The sequence below is a fragment of the Manis pentadactyla genome, chromosome 10 (genome assembly GCF_030020395.1).
Source record: "Manis pentadactyla isolate mManPen7 chromosome 10, mManPen7.hap1, whole genome shotgun sequence".
NCBI lineage: Eukaryota > Metazoa > Chordata > Mammalia > Pholidota > Manidae > Manis > Manis pentadactyla.
The window spans coordinates 31,886,677-31,904,516 of record NC_080028.1 but is presented as its reverse complement, the minus strand read 5'-3'; the positions used below and the strand labels follow the sequence as shown (position 1 = coordinate 31,904,516).

Below are 17,840 nucleotides of genomic sequence, written 5' to 3'. Positions count from 1 at the left end.
AGGTGGGCACAGATGTAAGAATGGGATAACCTCCCTTTATATATACATATACCCTCAGCCCTGTCCTCTCCGACTTGGCTATTGGATATAGAGTGAAAGAAGAAGAGGCTGACTGACAAGGGTTGTGATTCCTTCCTCAGATAAGAACCGAAGTCCTTTCCAGAGTCTATCAGTGCTTAGAATACTGTGCAAGCCCCCCTGCTATGTTGGGGGTAGGGGCAAAGTTTCTGTTTAAGGTTATGCAAATTGTGCATTGCACATCTGGGAGCACCATTCATCATATAGTCTCATATATAGTTACTATGACTGTTTTATTGCAAATGCCAGTCAGATGTCTTGAGGAACGGGTGCTTTTATCTAATGTACACAAAGTTGCTGTGAATGCTAGCCATGGAGCTGAGTAATGGGAGAGCATGGAATACAGAAAAAGTGTAGCTGCCACATATACTTGCTGGCCAGGCACTTAAGTTAGCCACAGAGTTACATAATATACAAGTTTGTGCTTACGAATTGCTTTGTCTCGTAAGGGTCATAATTCTGGTATCATACACAATGGATAGCAGTTAATGTCTTTCTTAAAGTAATGGGTGGACAGTGTCAGGGAATTGCGGAAGGCTTTTCAGAGAAAGTGATTTCTAAACAATAGTAGATTGGTGGGTGAGGGGTTGCAGGCTCAAGACTCTGAGATGAGAACTGAATGGCCAGAAGCAGAGCCCACAGGGTCCAGAGAGGGCTAAGGCTAGAGAGGTGCCTATATGGGAGGTAAAGGGAAGCGACCATTAGCCAATTAGAGACTATAACGCTTAAGTACCCTCTGCCCTCCAGCAGCTTCCAATTGACAAGTTACTCATTTGAAAAGAAGCAGCTGTTGGGTGTCTGGCAAGGAAAAGAGGGGACAAAATTTGAAGTCCTAAACCAGACTATAACTATGGAGCTCTGTTCCTCATTCCTAGGGAAGCACCCAGCAGAAGGCTGCAAAGGTACCAGGGAAAATAGTCTCCTGGGACCCACCCCTTCCAGTCCTGGTTACTGCCAGTGAGGGGAAATGGACAAGTAGAGGGATGCTTATCCAGGCAGCAGCGGACTGTAAAGCTACTAGGGTTTCCTAGGCAGGTTCCTGCCTGGGTTCCAGGATGGGACACACTTTAAGCCGCGAAATGGATCAGCGGTGATCGGCTAGAGCCCCCGCCCCGGTGGGAGGGGGCGGGACGGTCCTGGGAGAAGGGCGGGGGGCGGGGCCAGGGGCCACTTAAGGCGGAGCCCGGGCGTTCTGGCAGCGCAGGAGCCAGGCGGCCGAGCCAGGCGGGGCTGGCACTCATCCACTACCCCCCCTTCCCTGCTATGATGGCCCGTCAGTAGCAGGTTCCAGACCCCCTGGGGGCATGTAGGCAGAGCTAGCGGCAACCAGGTGCGCAGAGCCACAGGCGCTCTAGGGCACCCTGGGGGCAGGTTTGCCTGCTGCGCTCTCTGGTGCCTGGGGAAATGCCCAACTGACGGGCCAGCTGGTGAGGACAAGAACGTTCCCTTCTGACCCGAGTCCGCTGCATCCATGGCGCTGCCGGCCAGTCTGGTGCCCCTGTGCTGCTTAGCACTTCTGGCGCTGCCGGCCCAGAGCTGCGGGCCGGGCCGGGGACCCGTTGGCCGGCGCCGCTACGTGCGCAAGCAGCTGGTGCCGCTACTCTACAAACAATTTGTGCCCAGTGTGCCCGAGCGGACCCTGGGCGCCAGTGGGCCGGCCGAGGGCAGGGTGGCACGGGGCTCCGAGCGCTTCCGGGACCTGGTGCCCAACTACAACCCCGACATCATCTTCAAGGATGAGGAGAACAGTGGGGCAGACCGCCTGATGACGGAGGTAAGGAGGGCCTTAACCCACCTGTGCTAGGGAACCACCACCAGCTCTGTTTTGCTGTGGCAGCCTGGGAGGGTGAGCTGGGCTTCATCCATACAGACCTTAATCTCACACCTTCCCCACCCCACCCCACCCCTAGAAAAGCCTCTGCAGGCTGGACTGAGTGACCAGGAGGAATCCCAACAAGGAGAGGCAGGGAGGGGGAGGAGGGACTAGTGAGAGTGAAGCTGGGAGACAGAGAGGGCGGGGAAAGGAGGATGGCGGCAGGCGAGACGGGAAATGGCTGAGGCGTGGACCGGGGGTCAGCTACCGAGCCAGGCAGGAAGGGCTGGGGTGAGCTGGGGGCCAGGAGCTGCCTGGGCAGCAGACAGAAAGCTCTACCCTTAGCCTGGCTCCTGACCTGATTGTGGTAAAGTTCTGTGGGCTAAAGAGACTGAAGGGGGCTGGGAAAGGGGTGGCCAAGGGTTAAGTCACCAGGTTATCTACCTGAGGAGGGGCTAGGCAATAATTGTCTTTGGCATGGGGAAGGTGTCCTGGAATCAGGACCAGGCTATTCTAAAGTCTAACCAATTGTCTTAGGGGTGAAAAACAGTCCTCACTGGCAAGAACAGATGGGCCCATCTGAGAATCAAAGGGTTTCTGGCATCCCTCAAGCTCAGCTTAGCTCAGGGGCTTTCCTTGGAATTAAAGAATTAAAATGAATTCAACTACCATGTATTGAGCATCTGTTGCAGACTAGCACCTAAGCAACTTAAGGTGAGATGAGCAATGCTTTGGCAGGGAAGGACCACTTCTGGCCAGTCATCTCAAATGTCAGAACTGGAAGGAAACTTGGAGACCACATTCTTCCACCCTGCCACTCCACCCCCCACCGCCCATTTTACAACTGAAAGCTGGGTCCCAGTAGGAAAAGCGATTTAATCAAAGTCTTAAAACTAATTAGTGGCATGGCTGGGACCAGAATTCAGGGCTCCTGATTCTCAGTCCTATACACTTTCCATTACACCACCTAATTGTGTACAGAGTGGGGAGGTAGGGGGAGAGGGAGGGGTACGGATTTCCTCTGATTAATTGCAATAGTTTTCCAGGTTACTTTGTTAGGAAGACCTGTCCAGGGGATCAAGAATTCCTTCTTGTTTCTGCCCTGAAGCCTTTCTCCTATCCAGAGATTGGAAGGAGACGCTCCTTCCCTTCTTGATCATGGAATACTGTGGCCCTCTCCTCTGACTGCCACCTGCAGCAGAGGGGGCAGCACGAGGGACAGACCTAGAAGGGCTCTGACAGGCCTGGGAACCCCCTCAGTCCTGCTTATCTCCCACACCCTGGCTGCAAAAGGCCTCCATTGAGTTGGCTCCGCACTGGACTGCTGCCCCCGCAGGTCAAGGCCTCAGGGCCTCCTCAGAGGACAAAACGACAAAAAGTTGGAAGGAGTTACCACTTTTCCAGTCTTCCCCTCCCCTCCTCTCAAACCCTGCGGAGGTGTAGAAGACTGGGAAAAAGAGAAGGGGGAAAGTGTCCCTCTGATACATAGGAGAAAATCAAATCTGAGGTGAAAAGTCGGAGTGGGGAGAACTGGCCCCCACCCCAAGGTAACTGTCCTCCCTGCACCTCCTCCCACCGTGTCGGTCCTATGGTGCGCGCCAAGGTCTCCGGCTCCCAGACTGGAGCAGCTGAGATAACCTTGGTCTCACTCCCCCGGGTGCAGGCTTCCAGCCGCGGCTGCTTTTCCTCCTCTCCACTCCCACCCTGCAGGGGGCCCCCCAGATCCGCGCTAGGGCAGCTCCAGTTAATCGCAGGTGCTACTCCCACTATTTTCTGGGCTGCATCTAGAATAGAGATGGAGAGATTGGGGCTTCCAGGGCTGGCAGAGCCTGAGCTGGAATAGGGAGGGCTGGCCGCGCTGGGGGAGGGGACCCAGCGGGCTGGAGCACGCATGGGGGGCGCGGCTTTCTGCCCTTTCCTCTCCCTGAGCCGGGGCGGCTGAAAAGCGCCTTTGTGGATGGAGCTGCTGAGTCCGCTTCTCCCGGGCGCGTCCCCGTCCTCGGCCCGGGATTCTCGCTCGGTTAAGTCATGCCGGAGAATGGCCATTGTACTTGGCGCAGCCCCCGCCACCCCAACCCTTTTTCCAGAAGCCTTGATCCTGCACGACTCTTCTTGGGCACCTCTGTGGGGGGCACTCTCACCACGAAGGGGTTAATACCAGTAGCCGAAAGGAGGAGGAGGAGGAAGGAAGGAAGGAAGGAAGCGATGCCCGGTGCCAGGGAAGGCAACAAAACAAAAGATGAATCAGGCAAAGGGAGGGCAGCTGGGGCTTGGGGTGGGGGCCAGGCTCAAACAGGGGCGCCTCTCTGGTAGGCAGGCTGCTCAACCCCTCCCTAACCAAGCTTCCATCGCCCTCTCCCAAACTGATCCGAGGTCCCAGAATGAGTAGGGAAGAGGAACGGACTTTAAAAGTGGAGAAAGAGCTAGGTGTAGGAGCCCCATCTCAACTTCCGAGGTGACCCCACAGTTCCCAAAGGATGCTCTGGAAGGAGAGTGATGGTTGGCCACTCATCTGCACCACTGATTGACACCTATTCAGATTCTCATTTCCCCAGGACATTCGAAAGCTGGGAGTGGGCGGAGTGGGGCTGGGAAAACAAAAGAATTGACCCTCTCGTTCAGGTCCCTTTTGCCCCACGATGATGATAGCGGTAGTGAGGAGACTGACTCCTTTATTCCCCGCCAGCGTTGTAAAGAGCGGGTGAACGCTCTGGCCATTGCGGTGATGAACATGTGGCCTGGAGTGCGCCTACGGGTGACCGAGGGCTGGGACGAAGACGGCCACCATGCTCAGGACTCACTCCACTACGAAGGCCGTGCTTTGGATATCACAACGTCCGACCGCGACCGCAATAAGTATGGGTTGCTGGCGCGCCTGGCAGTGGAAGCCGGCTTCGACTGGGTCTACTACGAGTCGCGCAACCACGTCCACGTGTCGGTCAAAGCCGGTATAGTAGGGGGTGTGTGGTGAGGTCCGCTCATAGGGGGCTCCCTCCGGGAAACTGAAGCTGCACGGCTCTGTTGAGACCTAGGGAAGACCAAGTGGGTGTTAGTGTTGTAAACCATCTTCTCATTTCTGCCCAAGTTGGGGCCAGATCCGTGGGAAATTACTTATCTCGGGACTGGTGAGGTCTGCGCTGGGCTTGACCCACATCTTTTGAGACTCTATACCAATGTGACGCAACCACTGGTCTTGGTTTCAATCCTCTCACTGTTTGCTCCCTGCAGATAACTCACTGGCGGTCAGGGCAGGAGGCTGCTTTCCGGGAAATGCCACGGTGCGCCTGCAGAGCGGCGAGCGGAAGGGGCTGCACGAACTGCATCGCGGAGACTGGGTGCTGGCAGCAGACGCGGCGGGCCGGGTGGTGCCCACGCCGGTGCTGCTCTTCCTGGACCGGGACTTGCAGCGCCGGGCCTCTTTCGTGGCTGTAGAGACCGAGCGGCCCCCGCGCAAGCTGTTGCTCACACCATGGCACCTGGTGTTCGCCGCTCGAGGGCCGGCGCCCGCGCCAGGCGACTTCGCACCGGTGTTTGCGCGCAGGCTGCGGGCGGGGGACTCGGTGCTGGCGCCCGGCGGAGACGCGCTTCAGCCGGCTCGCGTGGCCCGCGTGGCACGGGAGGAAGCCGTGGGCGTGTTCGCGCCGCTCACAGCGCACGGGACGCTGCTGGTCAACGACGTCCTGGCCTCCTGCTACGCGGTTCTGGAGAGTCATCAGTGGGCACACCGAGCCTTTGCTCCCTTGCGCCTGCTGCACGCGCTGGGGGCGCTGCTTCCGGGTGGGGCCGTCCAGCCGACTGGCATGCATTGGTACTCTCGGTTCCTCTATCGCCTGGCGGAGGAGCTGCTGGGCTGAGCATTGCAGGCAGGCATAGAAACCTTGAGGCATCCACCGAAAAGGGAGTGTGCGGGCTGAGACCTGGAGACTGGGCAGCAGGCGATGCTGCTCGGAAGGGAAGGAGGGATGGGGAGAAAAATGGAGGCGACAGAGTGACTACCTGGGAAGAGGTGATCCCAGGTTCTAAGTCGGTTGATGGTGGATACTCCTTTGACTAGGACTATTTTGTCTCTTCTTCCCCAGAGCCTCAGCCCCACCTGATTATTTTATTTTCTATTTATAAATTGTAATATAATGATCTGCTTGCCATGCCTGGCAAGATGAGGGGCGGGGGCCCGGCGTTAACACTGTCTGACACAGCCAGTCAATCTGACATCTGACATTATCCTATAGGTGGGCTAATAAAGGGATGGCATCCAGGAGCTTATTGGAAAATATCTCTATTCAGAGGGTGATTCACCTCCAGAAGGAGAGAGAAAGGGGACCAACCCCGAGGTCAATACCTTACTTACCACTCCTCCCTCCTTCCCCCGCAGGCCTTCCTGCCTGCTTCCACATCTCAGGCGAGTGTCCCAATCGCTCAGCAACCTCGACCTGAAGAGTCATGCTCTTTTCTAGGTTACTGGTCCCTCCTGCCACCCAGCGAGGACCAGCATTCTGTCAGTAGAGTTGCATGCCGGCTGTTGAAGGATCCAGGTTGTCTTAAGGAGGGAGATGGCCTGTGTGAACCTTTTCTCTGCTTATAGGGTTCTAGTGGAGGCTGAGGCCATTGTGCCTACTGATACTGAAATAATTCTGGACCCCAACTGTTAGCCTGAAGTCCTGGTCCCTCTGTCAAGTCCATGAAATGAATCATTCTAGCCGCCACCCCACCCTGGTGTCAGGGTCTAGATGGGGCCAATGTTTTTTTCTGGGATGTCACTGGACAAGTTGACGACTGATGGGAATTCCTAGCTAAGTGATAATTGATAGTCCCCACACACTCTTGGTTAAGAGAAAGAGCTGAAACATAAGGTTGGAACCTCTCCCCTCCTGAAGCTGCTGTGCACAGAGAATGCTTCAGCCCTATATGGGAGGTTTATGGAAGGAAGTGGGGGAATAGGCTTTCCAGGCAAGGGCATATCGGTATTACAACCAGAGCCCCCTTCCTGATCTCCTATCCTGATTGTTGTTTCTACTGGCTTCCTTCACTGTCCCATTCTAGCATTATCAGGGCTCTGGAATCTCTGGGGTCCAACGTAGTAGACACTAGGAATCCAGGCAGGCAGGTGCCCCTGACTTAGGAATGGAAGCTCCAAGGAAGTTGGACTGCACTGACAGGGGAGTGTCCAGGGCCTGGTGGATGGTGGGCGTTGGTGGTACCACCAGGAGCGCGCCCTTCCCTGAACAGCTGTGCTATCACAGCCCTCAGGGTCTCTGCTATACACTGCCCTCTAGTGGCCTTTGGAATGGGTTCTCTTCCAGACCAAAGGAAAGAGAGAGCTATATACTACGTGGATAGGTAGACTAAATCTATACATACAGAGGAGCCTTATCCCACTAGTCTGGAGATGGAGGGTATGGCTTGTGAACCTACTATGCTGAGCCACAGGTGTTGGGGCTGGTGAGGAGCACACTTGCCTCTCGTCAGGACAGCCCTTAGAAACTGGCACTTTTGCATCGTTTGTCCCTGGGTCAGCTCTTGTGGCTCCTGGAAGCAATGTGGGGGTATAGCTGTGACCTGAAGTAGTCCAGACTTCTGTATGCATCCAAGTTGCCCCCTCAACTCCCTCACCCTTGTACGTTTGAGTTCAGTAGCTGGAGGTGAAAGCATACTTAGGGTTCCAGGGAGTGCTTGATAAAGGCAACATTCAGAAGCAAGCTAAGTTTACCTTTAGTGTCTTGCTACCTACCATTTCCCCCAGCCCACAGAAGGTGCCTATTGCCACCTTCCTGCTCCTTTCCTGATCTCAGAAACACCCTCCGAGCTGTGGACCTTTCCTACTTTCTTTCTAAACCTGTCCTTGTCTCCCTCTGTTCATCCATGATGCCCTCCTGTCATGTCACTCCAGGTAATGACTGAACTGATGAACTAGTCTTCCTTCTTTGAGAGTTCTTTGTTTTTACTACCCATCCCAGATAATGCATATATGTTAAAGGTCTGCTGAAAATAAGGCCTGAACCGTAAGATCATAAGGTGCTGATTCCTAGCACTTTGATAAATTGGGCAGGGTGATATTTGAGGACCAGGAGAACTGATTGGTTTCCCTTAAACTATATCCTGTATTCTTCCCAGGCCTGAGGCCCACCTTTCATTCCTCATTATCCTTGTCCCCTTAAGGCCCTCCCAGCTACCTAAAAAAAATCCACTATCTGCCTTTAAGCAACAAAGAGCACCATTTCTAGGAAGCTGGCCAGGAGGGCATATTCACTTGGTCACACAACATCTCCAATTGCTGGCCTCTTCTCATCAACAAAATAGGCAATGAGGATTAGGGAAAGGGCATGGCTTGAAAGTCAGGCAGACCCAGAGATAATGATACCACCTTGATAGCATTGTTGGTAAGATCAGTGTATGTGCCCAATGTGGAATAGGCACTTAGGAAATGTTTGCTCTGCACCCATTCCTCGTCGACTTTGCTGCATTCTGCTGTCTGTCTGCTTCTCACTACTCCACTAGAATCATTATCAATGGTTCCCAAACTTTTGGAGGGTTGTGTTGTCCCTACAACTGTTTGATTTCATAACATTCCTTTCTTCAAAAGGTGCTGGGTGACAGATGTGGGTTTGCTTTAGAATTAAAGTATAATTAAAAGTAATCTTATTTTGACAATTTCCAGAGCATTTTGTGATAATCCTGGCAAGACCTCTCTGCGCACTGGGGAAACCAGAGTTGAGAGCCACTGCTTCAAGGTTCTGATTACTTTTTTCTCACTCAGAATCTAGACTTTTTTTTACCCCCTTCCTTTCTTCAAGCAGGATTTACTGAACATCTACAGTGTTCAGTGTTCAGCACTGTATGAGGCACTAAAAAAAAAACAACAAGATTTAGAAACTTCTTTCAGGGAGGAGTAGACATAAAGGTATACAATGGTTAACCGCCATAGCAACATAGTTACTTAATCAGGATGAGTTGCACGGATGGTAAATGTCATATGAGTACCGAGAGGCTTTGTAGAGAAAGTAGGACCTGAATAGGTTGATAAACCATGTATAGGTGGCTGAGACCAGAATGGGCATTCCAGGCAGAAGTAGCAAGATGAACTTGGAATTTGGAATGAAGATGTGCTGGCTGGTTAGAGCAAGAGATGAGCAGGTCTAACTGTATGTAGCTAATGTTTCCTGAGAGCTTGCTACATTACCAGGCCATGTTCTAGCACTTTACACGCATTCTCATTTAATTCTCACAATAACCTTATGAGATTCTATTACAGATGAAGCGACTAAGGCAAAAAGAGGTCTAAGTCACTTGCCCAAGTTACCACAGCTAATAGGAGGTATAACTAGAGCAAGAAAACAAGAAATAAAACTATCCTGATGGATAGGGTCACATCCAATGAGGTCTTACCTTACGCTATTTTTGACTCTTCCTCATTCCCTTCATTGAGTCACTAATAAGTCCTAGCTTTCTGACAGTAGTTTCTCTCATTTTCATTGGCTCTTCCTCCAGCCTGGGAGGCTGTCTTCCCTAACTAAAGCTACCTAGCCACTAGTTAAGGAAACATGTATATATAGGTTCAGGTTTTTGGCAGGAATCCACAGCAGGCTGGTGTACCAACACAGAAAGCAAAAGAAAAGTCTTAGCTTTTTCTGGAGTAGAGGAGAGGGGAGATTGAGATTTGTTATGTTATGTTTGATGTGTCCCCATTCCCCCCACTCCCATTCTTATGTTGAAACCCTGATGCCCATGTGGCTGTACTGGGAGATGGGGCCTCTAAGTAAGTAAGTAAGATCAAATGAGGTCGTTAAGAGTGGAGTCCTGATCTGACCGGATTAGTGTCCTTGTAAGAGGAGAAACCAGGGAGTTTGCTTAACATGCACCAAGGAAAGGCCATGTGAGAACATAATGAGAAGGTAGCCGCCTGCAGGCCAGGAAGAGAGCTCTCCCCAGAAACCAAATTGTCCAGAACCTTTATCCTGGACTTTTCTAGCTCCAAAACTGTGAGAAAATAAATGTTTGATGTCTAAGCCACCCAGTCTATGGTATTTTGTTATGGCCCCAGTAGACTAATACAAGTTTCCAGAAATGTTTGAATAAGAAGCCGGTGTGAAGATGGGTCTTTACTTAATGAAAACAATCAACTCTGCTTGGAAATTGGCATTTCTGACTTGCTGCCTTGACGTATTTATACCTCACTGTGCTTTTGTATTGGAGAATGCTTCCTTCTCTGGCTGGTAGACTGAAGCAGCTGTCTATGGGAAAAAGACTATGGCTGGTCAGGGTATTTCCCTGAGGGGGATTTTGTGACCACCTAGCATGTTCAAACTCTCCTTTCCCTGTTATTTTCTTTATACATTACTTGGTTGATGCATGCAAATGAACATCTCCCATGAAGGAGCTATATCTTCAATAAGGTTTTACTGAGTACCTGCTATATGCCAAATATTTTGCTGTACCATGGGGACAGGACAATAAAGTCGGCTATGGCTCTTACCATTCACCTGGTAAGACAGATATAAGTGGTTGCAAGGTTGTTGAAGGTGGTGAAGGAGATGAGAAGTGATGTATAATCTGAGGCCTGAGAGATGGGTGAGAGTACAAGCAGGGGAAGCAGCATGTACGAAGGCCTGGAGTTGGCAGCAGGAGTAAGATGAATCTGAGGACTGTTGACAAGTACAGTATATAGAGCGAGAGGGACACATGATCCACTTTAAGGATTTTCAATTTTGTCCTAAACGAAAGCAACTGTAGGGTTTGAAACAGGTAAGGGGGAAAATCAAACTTGCATTTTAAATAGGAATTTGGCAATTGTATGGGGTTTGGGGAGTCGTCTTTATTCCTAAGTAGGTTGGTCCACACCCGAGCATGTGAGTGATGCTAGTTCTTATCACAAGTAGCCAATGAGGCCATCCCCACATAGAGTGTGTTACAGGAACAGATGGTAGGGGCCACTGTAGGGAAATTGGAGCAGGACAGGTTGGGATAAGAACAGAACTGAGGGAGCTACCTCCAGCCCTGGCTTTGCTGTCTCTGAAACCCAAACACAAACCATCTCTCAGCTTCTCTCCTTGGGACCACATAACCTAAGAACAGTTGTCTGATTGCAAACCACATGTTGTCCAAACAGAAGACCTTGGAACTGGGACTTTTTCTGCTATTTTCTTTTGCTTTCCAGCGATTCTTTCAGCAGAGCATTGGCTTAGCTTGGAGCTGATTGCCCTGAGCTGAGCTGGAGCTGCCACCCTGAAAGCCACGTCTGGGATGAACTTTGCAGCTGCCCAGGGAACAGCTGGTTAAGCCCTCAGCAACTGCAGCAGCTGGGATTCCACCCAACATTTGAGCTAGGATTAATCCCATTTCCTCCACACACATCCTTTCCTTGTTCTAGTTGCTGGCTAGTCCATAGTAGCTCGTAGAATCTTTGAGACTAGATAACTTGGATCTCCCTGGCTAAGCTGGAGACAAAGTCACTCACCTTTCTCTTCTCTTGGAGGCAGCTGGCCCAAAACCCCTTAGGACCACCACAGGAGGGAGGGTATGGATCTTTCTCTGTCATGTATCTTCCTTTCCCTCACCCTTTTCATCCTCTGATAAACTGTCTAGGATGGTTATTCTTTGAAATGTTTGATTTTCATAACCATTAGAATTGTCTAAAGCTGAAGGAGCTTATTAGGCGGGTGAGGAGGTGGATTTCTGTTATCTTTGCAAGACTGTACCAAGGCCGGGAAACTTGGTGGGAGTGTTGCAGGAGGAGCAAACATCCTACAGGTGGCTGTCACTTTTAAACTGTGATTGCGTCTCACTGAACTGTGATCCTATAGTTGAGAACAATAGATTTGTATATTCTCTTTGGTGCTTGTGCACCAGCTGTGTGACCTTGAGGAAATCACTTAGTAAGGGATGCCAGAGGCTACAATGAGATGCTTCCAAGAAGTTGGAAGTAAGGAGGTGCTCTGAGATTTAAACAAGGCAAATTAAGACACAAAAGGACAAGGCAATTCCTCCCAGGTCCAGATACTTGACTACCTCCCTTCAGCAAATATTTGTTAACCCCCTGAAAAGGCTGATAGGCATTGTATTATGCTAAAGATTTTTGACATTTTTCTAGAGAAAATGGCAATGGTCTTAATGGATTAAATTAACTTAATTAGATTTTAGCTTAGAGGAGCATCTTGATCAAATTTGGGTTTTAAAAAGATCACTCTAGCTGCTAAGTGGAGAACGAATTAGAAGGTAGTTAGTGGATCCTGGGAGGAAAGCAAGCAAAAAGGATTATGCAGTAGTGTAGATAAGGGTGCTACTGGCAATGGAGATGGAAAGAAAGGATGGTTTCAGGAGTTAATTATATTTGTGCGATTGATAGGACTTGGTGCTTGAATGGATAGAGGAGGGAGTGAAAAGTAGGAGAAAAAGATTTCTCTCAGCTTTTTATCTGCTTGATATTAATGTATCTAAAATGAACAAGAAAGAGTAATTGATCAGATAATATAATCTATCCAAAATGGAATGTGGCAAATAAACTTCTCAATCATTCAGAATTGTTTCCAGTGCCCAGAATTATCTTGGGGAGGGGAGTGCTGATGTGGTCACAGGTGGGCAGGGATCATTCTTCAGGCCTCCTTGGGACCTGGCTGAAATGCTCCTTTGACCCTAATTTTCTTCTCATCAGGCAACAGTCTGACACCACCATAGAGGACACAGGCATCCTGGGTGGAGAAAAGGGAAAGCAATGGATACATTGGTGGGGTGGGGCCCAGATCAGGCCCTCATATATTATTGTGAGGCTTCTTAGCATATGAGTATTTGGAGGTGAACTGAGCAAGTCTAGTTCCCAAGTTGGCTAAACTAAGTGCTCTTCCCTGGATCATCTTTCTCAGTGATGTCCATCTGGCTAGAGCATCTGCCTTTCTCTGGACATACCTTTTGGGCCAAACTATGAATTCACTTCCAAACTAATAAAGATAATTATTATGATGGTTTCAATTTAATGAGTCCCAAATCTTTCTTAATGGAGTAATTGGGATATCACATACATTATTTCATTACTTCTCATAACAGTTGTGCAAAATAGGTATTTGATTCCAGAAGGGTTTAATCAGGTCCTAAAGGGCTCTGGAGTCCCAGGTTCTGAGGCTATGCAGCCAAAAACAATGCCTCAAATCACAGAACCAAGCCAGTGGGGGCACTGTGGCAACTGCCACTTAACCGCTAGACCCTGCAATTTGCAGACAGATGCCTCCACACTGAATGCTGGAAAGCAAGCTGACGCTGCTGCCACTGTCCGCACTGGAACTCCATCTTTCTGCCAGCATTCAGGAAGAATGACAAACAACTGCTATTTTGTTCCATTCATTTCATGGAAGAGAAACTGAGGCTCAGAGTAATTAAGTAACCTGCCTGAGATCACAGAGTGATAAGGCAGCCTTTGAAGCCAGCTCTGGTTGCCTGCAAGTCCCTGCTCTTTCCACCATGTTTTGCCTGTGATGCACATTCTCCAGGCTAAAGTTTCCCAGTGTTCAGGTCTGGAAGAGTCATGCATCATCAGCGATTCTCAAAGCACAGTCCTCAGACCAGCAACACCAGGATCACCCTCACTTGGAAACTTGTTGAAAGTGCAATTTCTTGGGTCCTATCCAGACCTACTGAATCAAAAGCTCCTGTGTAGGGCCCAGCAATCTTTATATTAACAACCCGTTCAGGTGACTGTTTGCATCCTCAGGTTTGAGAATAACTATACCAAATGATCACCAAGATGCTCTTGCTCTGATGGGCTATAATTAAAATATTTTGTGAGTTGCTGGTCCCTGGATTGAGCAAGGTCCCCTGAGAGGAGCTAAGTACTTCCCATTTTCCTGAAATGGATTGGTGTTTGTCATACTCCATACTAGCAGTACTTGAGAGTAAGTGCAGGAATGAGGGGAGAACCAGACATGAGGAACATGCAAGGAAGAGGCCTGCATGTATATCCGGGTTATTTTACTGTGGAGTGCCTAGAGACACATATCCTTAATTGGCCTAGTGACACATGAACATATGGGAGGTGCCCTAAAACTGAAATGTCAAAAATAAATGTATTAACTCAATATATTCCCCATGCCTCTACTAAAAAACTCCTCTTCTTCTCAAGTCCTCTAATTCTATAGATAGAATTGCCATATTCCTTCACTTTGTCCGTTAATCAGATCATCAGCTGCATAACTCCTGTCTAGCATGCCTTTTGTGTGAGTTCTTACCATGCTCTCTGAGCTCCTCTGGTCCAGGCCCTCATCTTTCCCCTCCTAGGTACTGGCTTTCTCATAGGGCTCCTGGTCCCCAGTCCCAGACTCACTCAGGTACACCCTCCTCCACAGGGCCACCAATGTGACCCTTACAAAGCACAGCTCTCAGGGCACTGCCCTTCCCACAACACCCCCACCAAGGAAACAGCAAATGTTCCATTGTTTATTGCTGTATCTCCCAAACTTTATATTGTTTTCAAGATTGTATCCACAGTCTCTTTCTACCCATATAATTATTTAATATTTTCCTCTAATTCTAGGCTTTTCTTACTACCAACTTTAGCCTCTTCTGAGCAAGAATGTTTGTGAAGTCATTTGGCATTATAGCTAAAATTTTAACAAAAAAAATTCTTTTTTTTAAAGTTTGCGTGTAACCTAAGCCATATATACCACTAGAGGTGTATTTTGAGAACCCTGGGTGTCTTGCCAATGGGTTGCAGCCCTGGGCAAGTTCACTATGGGTTCACTGAGACCAAAAAATGATAATGGAACATTCTTGGGGTGAAACGGTTTATACCCAACTTTATTCTCATGGTGGCAGGTCAATCACTAGAATCCCATTCACTCAGAGCGAGTTCGCATGCAGCAAGCTGGTCTCTGCCTCTGGGCCTCTCTGCCCACACAGCCATCCTGCACAGCCATCCTCTGGGCCTCTCTGCCCCCGCCATCTCAGTCTCTGTCCTTGGCACTGCCACCACTTCACTCTCTGCTCTCCTGCAGCCTTGCAGCCATGCCACTGTGTCACCCAGAGCACTGGGTGGGGCTTATTATATAGAGTCAATAGCAACATATTGCCTACACGTTTGTAGAGAGCTAGCCGACCAGGGCCAGGTGAGAATCCTGGCCATAGGAACCTTCACTATCCATACTAGGGTACTGAATAAAGGTCAAATTCTTAAAGTTGGCATTCATAGCCTGACCTGATCTGACCCCAGTCTCACATCCAGCCTTATTTTCCTCGCATAGCCCACACACAGAGTGCTCCAGATACAAGGCTCACACTGTATTTCCAGATATACTGTGTTTTCACTCTTCCTTTAGCAGTTAACGTCTCTTAACTTTTTCCCTAGGGCTTTAAGGCTCATCTCAATTATCAATTATTGTATGAAATCTCTGATCCTTCCAGAAAGACTCAATCAACTTCCTTTCTTCTTTTCTTCTTTCCTTCATTCCTTTCTCTTCTTTGAAGAATGGTTTCTTCCTGTATGCTTCTAGCTACCTATACCGTGATGTGAGAGGAGGAACAAAGGACAATGTAATGAAAGGCTGTTCATAAAGGTGGGAACAGGGTGAAGGAGTAGTATCCATAAGGGTGCTGAAGCTTCCTGAGTCTGGCACCGGTAAGGAGCCATTACAGATGGTAAGCCCTAGATTTGAAGGGGCTGGCGGGGAAGGGTTACAAGAACCCAGAAGGAGCTGTGACTGTAGTTGTAGTTGAAGGAGAAGGACACCCAACAGGGTCTGTAGCCTCTGGTAGCTGTGTAAGTGAGTCCAAGAAAGGCAACAGAGAAATGGCCAATGCAAACAATGCACAGAATCAGGAGAAATAATATACTGTTTATTACTTTAAACCACCAAGTTTTGATAATAGTTTCTTATGCAACAATAGATAATTGATGCATCAGTGGGCAGGTGAACCCATAACTGTTTCTCCACCAAAGCTGTGGAGAATCCAGAAATCCTGCAGACCTGCACAGTGGAACCCATAATTCTGATGCAAATACAGTAAAAATGTTTTTATTTTTCATAGAGATATCTGAACAGTTTTCTGGGAGTGCTGAGTTTTAATTTTTTCTCAGTTGTTTGAGACACAGCAATATATAATGCTGTCCTAGAAATTTTATTCCAAGCCCATTTACCTAACATTAGGATAGTTTGGTTCCTTTATTTGATCTGATAATGGTGATCCTTGTATATCTGAGATATTTACAAAGTAAATATTTTATGCATTACTTTTTTTTGTACCATTAATCAACAATTACATGAGCAACATTACAGTTACTAGACTTCCCCCATCATCAAGTCCCACCACATACTCCATTACAGTCACTGTCTGTCAGCATAGTAAGATGCTGTAGAATCACTAGTTGTCTTCTCTGTGTTGTACAGCCCTCCCCGTTCCCCCCTTACATTATGTCTGCTAATCGTAATGCCCCTTTTCCCCCCTTGTCCCTCCCTTCCCACCCATCCTCCCCAGTTCCTTTCCCTTTGGTAACTGTTAGTCCATTCTTGGGTTCTGTGAGTCTGCTGCGGTTTTGTTCCTTCAGTTTTTTTCTTTGTTCTTATACTACACAGATGAGTGAAATCATTTGATTCTTGTCTTTTTCCGCCTGGCTTATTTCACTGAGCATAATACCCTCTAGCTCCATCCATGTTTTTGCAAATGGTAGGATCTGTTTTTTTTTCTTATGGCTGAGTAATATTCCATTGTGTATATGTACCACATCTTCTTTATCCATTCATCTACTGATGGACATTTAGGTTGCTCCCATATCTTGGCTATTGTAAATAGTGCAGCAATAAACATAGGGGTGCATCTGTCTTTTTCAAACTGGGCTGCTGCATTTTTAGGGTAAATTCCTAGAAGTGGAATTCCTGGGTCAAATGGTATTTCTATTTTGAGCATTTTGAGGAACCTCCATACTGCTTTCCACAATGGTTGAACTAATTTACATTCCCACCAGCAGTGTAGGAGGGTTCCCCTTTCTCCACAACCTCGCCAACATTTGTTGTTGTTTGTCTTTTCGATGACGGCGATCCTTACTGGTGTGAGGTGATATCTCATTGTGGTTTTAATTTGCATTTCTCTGATGACAAGCGATGTGGAGCATCTTTTCATGTGTGTGTTGGCCATCTGAATTTCTTCTTTAGAGAACTTTCTATTCAGCTCCTCTGCCCATTTTTTAATTGGATTATTAGCTTTTTGTTTGTTGCGGTGCGTGAGCTCTTTATATATTTTGGATGTCAGCCCTTTATTGGATCTGTCATTTATGAATATATTCTCCCATACTGTAGAGTACCTTTTTGTTCTATTGATGGTGTCCTTTGCTGTAGAGAAGCTTTTCAGCTTGATGTAGTCCCACTTGTCCATTTTTGATATTTTTTCCCTTGCCCGGGGAGATATGTTCATGAAGAAGTCACTCATGTTTATGCCCAAGAGATTTTTGTCTATGTTTTTTTCTAAGAGTTTTATGGTTTCGTGACTTACATTCAGGTCTTTGATCCATTTCAAACTTACTTTTGTGTATGGGGTTAGGCAGTGATCCAGTTTCATTCTCTTCCATGTAGCTGTCCAGTTTTGCCAGCACCATCTGTTGAAGAGACTGTCATTTCCCCATTGTATGTCCATGGTTCCTTTATCGTATATTAATTGACCATATATGTTTGGGTTAATGTTTGGAGTCTCTATCCTGTTCCACTGGTCTGTGGCTCAGTTCTTGTGCCAGTACCAAATTGTCTTGATTACTGTGGCTTTGTAGTAGAGCTTGAAGTTGGGGAGCAAGATTCCCCCCCACTTTACTCTTCCTTCTCAGGGTTGTTTTGGCTATTCAGGGTCTTTGGTGGTTCCACATGAATTTTTGAACTATTTGTTACAGTTCGTTGAAGAATGTTGTTGGTAATTTGATAGGGATTGCATCAAATCTGTATATTGCTTTGGGAAGGATGGCCATTTTGACTATATTGATTCTTCCTAG

At 48.3% G+C, this 17,840-nt stretch overlaps 1 protein-coding gene across 1 annotated transcript; it reads left to right on the top strand.

Moving 5' to 3' along the window:
- Positions 1-1,318: 1,318 nt before the first annotated feature.
- Positions 1,319-12,014, top strand: DHH (desert hedgehog signaling molecule). Its single transcript, XM_036891517.2, has 3 exons — positions 1,319-1,852; positions 4,578-4,839; positions 5,120-12,014. Exons 1-3 carry the CDS (start codon positions 1,550-1,552, stop codon positions 5,743-5,745), a joined length of 1,191 nt encoding a protein of 396 aa, XP_036747412.1. The 5' UTR covers positions 1,319-1,549; the 3' UTR covers positions 5,746-12,014.
- Positions 12,015-17,840: the final 5,826 nt, after the last annotated feature.